Genomic DNA, 7,376 nt, shown 5'->3' with positions numbered 1-7,376 from the left:
CTGCCAGGATGTGCAAGTTTGTGGAGTGGGGCTTGAGCACCTGGAGAGGAGAGGGTGGAGATTGTGAGTAGGTTGTGGTCAGAAAGAAAGAGAGAGGTGAGCTAGAGAGGTTAGATAGGGAACAGAGGCGGGTGAAGATGAGGTCCAGTGTGTGGCCATCTTTGTGAGTGAGGGCAGAAGACCATTGAGCAAGGCTGAAGGAAGAAGTGAGGGATAGAAGCTTGGAGACAGATGAGTGGGAAGTGTCAATGGGGATGCTGAAGTCACCCATGATGATAGTGGGGATGTCAGCGGAAAGGAAATGAAGCAGCCAAGTGGTGAAATGATCAAAGAAGGTGGTGGCTAGTCCTGGGGGGCGGTAAACGACGATCAGTTGGAGGTTGGAGGGGGAGTAGATGCGCACACAGTGCACTTCAAAGGAGGGGAGAGTAATGGAGGGTGGCAGTGGGATACGGGTTAAGGAGCAGTTGCCTGACAAGAGAAAACCTACTCCTCCACCATGCTTGCTATTAGAGCGAGGGGTGTGAGAAAGATGGAATCCACCATACGAAAGTGCAGCTGGGAAAGCCGTGTCAGAGGAGGTGAGCCAGATTTCGGTGATGCCGAGGAAGGAGAGTTTGTTAGTAATGAAAAGATCATGGATGTAGGAAAGTTTGTTGCACACGGAGCAAGCGTTCCATAGAGCTCCTGTTAGTGGGGCTGGGGAGGCGGGGGCTGGGCGGATGGGAATAAGGTTAGAAAGTTTGCGAGAGTTTGTGACAGATCGTGGAGGTGGAAGTTACTGTGGGGATGTGGTGAGGAGGACCAGGATTTGGAGAGATATCGCCGGCAGTCAGAAGGAGCAGGGAAAGTGTTAGCAGGTGGGAGCAGGAGAGGGCATGAGGTGGCTGTCTGTGTTTGGAGACACAGGAGTGAATATTGAGGAATAGTTCTGAGGAGGAGGAGAGATGAGTGGGGAGGATGGAGGGAGAAATGAAGAGTTCCTTACTAGGTGTAGGGATTAGGGGGGTTAGTAGCAAGTGAAGGACTATAGAGGAGAGAGTGAAGACAAACAGGAACATCATTTTCTTTGCCTGGGTATCCTGTTTCCTTAAGTTCCCTTCAGTATTAAATTCAGGATTAATTCAATGCCACACTTGTTTCATCACACTGGCCAGACTACGTCAACTAGATTTAGGCTTCACAGTATATATGCTAGCAAATGCATTCAGCTGTTAAGGGGAGGGGAGAGGCCTCTGACCCAGGTTTATAAGATAATTACAAATTGGGCCAGAGCAGGATATAATACAAGCAAAGTAAAACAGGCTGGTCATAAAGAAAAGAAAGTGTTGAACAGGGGGTCGTGCTGTGGTCAGCTTACAAACATACCAGGTTAGTGCAGATGATAGGCATGGCAAGATAGGTCACACATATGGAAAGATGGGTGCAGTACCAGGTGAGTGCAGATGATAGGAATGGCAAGATAGGTCACACATATGGAAAGATGGGTGCCATACCAGGTTAGTGCAGATGATAGGAATGACAAGATAGGTCACACATATAGAGCATTCTATTGCCATGGTGAGCTTAGGAGCAGCGGCACACCAGTAATCTGCCTGGTAGGACAGATTGACAGTCCGGACCTCCCATAGCAATCAATAACATATATTAAAATATATCAGTACTACAAAGTTACCAACATAGACGCTGGAAATTTATAGAGGCTTTAGTTCCACCTTCCAATCCCATCTGGGAAAACCCCACTTAAACCAATAAACACCTGTTGTGGGTTTGTGTAATCCCCTCACCTTTTTAGCACAGGACACCACAATTTTGCTGGAACTATTTCCAAAAAAATCAGGACAGTTCGCATGTATGGCACTGTTCAGAACTCTTCTGAACATAGCAGTATGTTTCTGGTGGCACAAGTCCATCATTTTTTGTATGAGTAAAATTCTCTTTGTATACAATGCTTCATAATGACATTATGATGGTCATATTTTTAAGAGCTGGGTATTGGGTAGGGAGATCTTCATACAAGACACCAGATGACTGTATCCATCGGTTTATTAAAAATGCTACATATGCACTTTTCCCAGACTTAGCAGACTGAGCCGCTACATATTTTCCATGGAAAGCCTGATTTCAACTTGTAGAAAAGCTGCCACGAAATGACATAGAAAAGCCGGGTAGAGGCAGGCCAGCAGAAACGTCATTTCTGTATAAATATTCAGTGTACTTATGACTTATCAACAATAGGTTAAGAAGACATAGTATAGATTGGCAGGATGGCTGTATATCTACTGCTGAGGGGAAAATCTGTCATAAGTGTCACCTGTAAAGAAAAATACCAGTTCAAGAGAAGAGAGTGTGAACAATACCTAAGGCTTAAACTTCAAAGTATATGAACACTCATTACTATGCCAATCTACCTTTACTGATGGATTTTTCAGAGCTTTATCTGGAGTAATAATTTGCAAATGAAAAATGTATATAACAGTGTTTCGGTATGGTCTGGAGCGTATTGTCATATCATCTCCTCGGCAGTAATTCGTAAAACATATGTTTAAAAACAATAAGTCTCCATTGCAGATCTCTCTGTAGGAATATACCGATATATTGTTGTGTTTCTTCCTTCGCTCTCTCGTTGCAGATAATGTTGAATCAAACGGTCATTTTATTCAATTACCAGCTAAGACTATGACTGTGTATTGTCAAGCTTCATTCTTGTGCTTTAAATATCATATATCAACCACCAGATCTGGCAGCTCATGATCCTTAAAAGTTACTCTAAAGAATGGTTTGCAGAGACAATTAGTTCATCTACCGTAACCCAAGTAGAAAATATTCTTACTACAAACTAACGACAGAGTACATGAGTTCTATTTCCCCCTTCATAGCAAGAGGGTTAAACGTCTCCGCCTCTGGATCCAGAAGGATGCACAGAAAAGGCAGGAGGGATTTTATTTTTTAAGGGTTGAGCCTATACCTCCCCCCTTTTCTTTCCCTTAATGAAAACAGTCTGCATGCAAGAAGTTGGGAGACTGGCTATCATAGCAGCAGAGCCTGCAGGAAATTACAAGACTGCCACATACAGTAAGTTATCAAGCTCTCTCTCCTCTGACTTCAAAACTAACAAATCTCACCGCCATAGGGGAAGGGATATGTCTGTATGTATTTAACAGCGTCCTTCTTAAGTACGCAGCCTAAGACACAGCTGGCGTGTGGCTTGCAGGCAATTTTTTTTTAAGCTGAAATTCAAAAACCTTTGGTAAGTGAATTTGTTTTACTGAACACTTTATATACCCATTATGTGCTACATTTCTTGAAAATCTCTAAAACTTCATTTATAGTATCTACACCACCAAAACATCATAAGGATTGAATAATACTGTATTATATGGAGAGTTTTCTTACTATTTTGTGTTTATTGCCTGGAGACATTGTGCATTGTTCATATTACCTCTATTAAGTCATGGTCATGGCACCATTAAGACAAATCCATTCTCAAATAGATCCTAACGAACCCTAATGGGTCCTGAATTCCATCAAGAACCAGTGTTTTTGATGGTAACACTAGGCAATTATTGCCTTTAAAAACAATGGAGAAGCAGACAAAATAGTAAAAAAGGGGAATGTGAACAATGTATTAGGTTTTCTTGACTAGTACTAATATTACATTTTTGGAACAATTGGGATTGTACTGTTTAAACCACAAATTAAAATGTATCTCGTGGATCAGTCTAGCTATTTCTGTTCATAGTCTCTAGGTGTGAAATAAATGGATGCCAATTTGCATCATATTCATCAATATTAGGATGACTTTAATCGACTTTTTTTTTTTTTCAACCTTACTAGTTACTGTATTATACCAAAGTTTCCTAAACACATATGCTTAAGTTTTTAGCTTAGTGGGGCTGGAGCATTTACATTGTGATCAATCATTCCTCTAAAAGCACATCATAATTTGCTGATTCCAAGCTCAGAGAATGGAATACAAAATCTGTCTTGTATATTCAACTTGGCTTCTAAATCCGAAGGCTACAATAAAAGGCTAGATGCACCTCCCATATGCTGCTGCTTCCTCCAGATGTGGAATATTTTCTCCTTCCTAACCTGTGAGCCTGGGATCTGGAGTCTCTAGGGACAGTACATTACAACAAAAGGGCAGACGGAGCCCAGATGTGGTAGGCACAGAGGGGGGCTGGGCTACAAGTTGAGAGCTTGTTCCTCTAGTCAAATGTATTCGAGTTGGAAAATTTTCTTCAGTGGATTTGTAAGCTTATTTGACAGGCAGTATATATTGATTTTATGGTCTGTAACTTTACTGTTCTGCTATCCAGCCCACCTACCTTTCAATACAGGAATAGATTTTTAAAATGAATATACAAACCAAAAAATTAACAATTAAATTCTCAACAATAGAATTTTAGAGTAATATTATCTTTTTTCCATGTATTTTATTTGAAATGTTTGATACTTATTATTTTTATGCAAGGAACCTATTTATATTTGCTATCACTTTCATTTTTTAACAGTCAACGATCTTCTTCTTTACAGAGACTGAAGCATAGAATGACCATGGGATACCTCATGACCCTATGTATTGTCCTTGCTGTTACTTGTCCCATTACTTTGGCTCGATATACAACAGAGTCTGATTACGGAAGTGGAGAAGGGGAAGGCACAACTTTAGTCTCTCCTACTGACAGCCTTGACCTGGTTGCACTTACAACAGAAAATTCTGTCAAAAATGAGAATGGCACAACCACCAATTTCATGGATAATGTAACTCAGTTTTTAAAAGATTACATGCTGCTCATTATCGTGGTGGGTTCTTTGGTCATCTTGCTGATATTTATAGTGTGTGCAGCAGTGATTATGAGTCATAAACATAAAGCATCGGCCTATTACCCTTCTTCATTCTCCCACAAAGAGTATGTGAACCACGATGACAAAAATGGAGGCGCAAGATCCTTCAATGAGATTCCTGAAAAAGCACAAGCTTCTAAAACTGAAGAAGTTGTAGATTCAACCAAACAGCTACAAGCTGATATCATTAATGCTGCACAAAACCTTAAATCTCCAACCAAAGGTGCCAGCTTCAAGGAAAATCTAAAGGTCCCAGAAGAACCAAAAGAAACCATTGAGACATCTAAAGAAGAGAACACAGAAGTGGTCACCAGTAACAAATGTGAAGAAAGTGTCAATACCCAAGATGAATGTCCAACTGATAAACCAGAGGAGGCTCCAACAGAGCCTCCTGAGGAAACTAAGCCAGAGGGTGAAACTCCTAAGGCCCCAGCTGAAGAAAATGTTTCAACAAGTGCAACAGAAGAAGGTACTGGCACCGTCGAGGAAACAAATCCTTTGCCCGCTGACTGCGGTAAGGAAAACACAAGTCCATGTGAAAGTAAAGAATCCGAGCCAATCCCACAACAATGTGGGGTTTAGAAAAAATATTATTAGTAAAAAACATTAAAATTAAACTTAACTTGAGGAAAGGCAATTCTGTTACTATGCAGATGGTTCCCTATGTAACCAAGAATGCAGTTAATATATCTAGAGGCAATGAATACATTGAAGGGAAAACAGTAGCACTTAACTGTCATGAACATATTTTTTTACTCATTCATGTATGTTCAAGAAAAAGAAAAATAGCTCCAAATCTCAAAGACATTATTTTTTTATGAGAAATTGAGAGTTAAAGTGGTTACATTATCCGAGTTTAATTTTAGCTCACATTCTTTAGTGATTAAAAAAGATATGTATATACCTTATTGGGCTTTCTTGTGCCTTCACATCTGCATCAGAACCTTTTGTATAGCTGCAGAGATCTGAAGTTGACGTTTTCCATCCTTTCATCTGGTTCAATTATTAAGCTTAAGTGCTTAAATTAGTTATCAATGCCAGCACCAGGGATATGTCAATGGACTTGGACTTGGGGAGAACGTGGATTTTTGATCAAACATGCCTGATAATCCAAGAGCATTGTATAGACTGCAATTCAGGCCTTATTCTATGCAATATAACCTGTATATTTATGATTTGTAGTGTGAAAAGTACAACATTGCTATCATAAAAGTGAAGCTGTTTTCATGTTCTTACTTTCATCACAAATCCAAATGACAACTGTTTTAGTTTTCATTTTTGAGTAAAACAGAATAGATCCAGTCTTGCATGGCTAGCAATGCATGGGACAAGACAAAACCAAGAAAGAACTCATCCTAAATGTATGTGTATATGAGGAATAGGTAAAGATGAAAAATGGTTTAGGTGAAGTGGAATCCAAATGTCCATTAATATAATGTAAATGTACCCTAAATCCATTAAAACAATGGATTCTGAAACTATAGATATGTAAGTAGAGAACCATATTCACAGTAGAAATCAAAGCGCTTCAAAGTGGTCTGGAGGAGTTTGTAGTTTTATAGATAGAATTAGTTATCTGGATATCTTAAGCATAGTTTCTACCTGTAGACGTAGTTAAAAACAAACATTAGATATAATATATATATTTATATTTTTACATATACTTTTTTTACAGGTGATCATGTATTTCTATAAAACAAAACACAAATTGTTTTTTATTGTATGCCATTTAATTCCAGATGGCAGTCACGTAAACTGTAGTGTGGTGCTTACAAGATGATGTACTGGTGCTATACAAGTATAGATATACAAGTATGTACATGTGTGTCCTTCCAAGTCCTCCCATGTAGTTCTGTGTTGATTCCTGAATTTTCTCGAAATCATCCTTACCACAAAAGGCGAGACCTTGCATGGAGCCCCAGACCGAGGTAGATTGACATTCATCTTGTGTTTCTTCCATTTTCTAATAATTGAGCCAAAAGTTGTTGCCTTCTCACCAAGCTGCTTGCCTATTGTCCTGTAGTCCATCCCAGCCTTGTGCAGGTCTACAATTTTGTTTCTGGTGGCTTTAGACAACTCTTTGATCTTGGCCATGGTGGAGAGGTTGAAGTGTGATTGATTGAGTGTGTTGACAGGTGTCTTTAATACAGGTAATGAGTTCAAACAGTTAATGCAGGTAATGAGTACAGAGTAGGAGGGCTTCTTAAAGAAAAACTAACAGGTCTGTGAGAGCCAAAATTCTTGCTAGTTCGTAGGTGATGAAATACTTATTTCATGCAATAAAATGCAATTTAATTATTTAAAAATCATACAATGTGATTTTCTGGTTTTTATTTTTAGATTCTGTCTCTCACAGGTGAAGTGTACCTACGATAAAAATTATATACCTCTCCATTCTTTGTAGGCGGTAAAACTTGCAAAATCAGAAGTGTATCAAATATTTATTTTCCCCACTACATATATATAATGTATACATTTGCTTTTGTATAATTCTGCATACAATGAGCTTGTCTCTGAAGTTAGAA

At 39.2% G+C, this 7,376-nt stretch overlaps 1 protein-coding gene across 2 annotated transcripts; it reads left to right on the top strand.

Moving 5' to 3' along the window:
• Nucleotides 1–2,930: 2,930 nt before the first annotated feature.
• TMEM119 (transmembrane protein 119) lies at nt 2,931–7,157 on the top strand. 2 transcript variants are annotated; one of them, XM_073672339.1, is made up of 2 exons: nt 2,931–3,075; nt 4,540–7,157. In XM_073672339.1, the coding sequence occupies exon 2, from the start codon at nt 4,555–4,557 to the stop codon at nt 5,431–5,433; it is 879 nt and encodes a 292-aa protein (XP_073528440.1). In that variant the 5' UTR covers nt 2,931–3,075; nt 4,540–4,554; the 3' UTR covers nt 5,434–7,157. The 2 variants fall into 2 exon arrangements, with proteins under 2 accessions (XP_073528440.1, XP_073528451.1); XM_073672350.1 differs by lacking the exon at nt 2,931–3,075 and adding an exon at nt 3,109–3,250.
• Nucleotides 7,158–7,376: the final 219 nt, after the last annotated feature.

Source organism: Phyllobates terribilis, unplaced genomic scaffold (assembly GCF_046119375.1).
Source record: "Phyllobates terribilis strain yellow unplaced genomic scaffold, ASM4611937v1 Scaffold_1__5_contigs__length_1240528914, whole genome shotgun sequence".
Classification (NCBI taxonomy): domain Eukaryota; kingdom Metazoa; phylum Chordata; class Amphibia; order Anura; family Dendrobatidae; genus Phyllobates; species Phyllobates terribilis.
This window is presented reverse-complemented; position numbering and strand designations above follow the sequence as displayed.

Bases quoted from the DNA above. Each gene is read 5' to 3' on its own strand.
- TMEM119 (XM_073672339.1), top strand. From the start codon at position 4,555: ATGACCATGGGATACCTCATGACCCTATGTATTGTCCTTGCTGTTACT.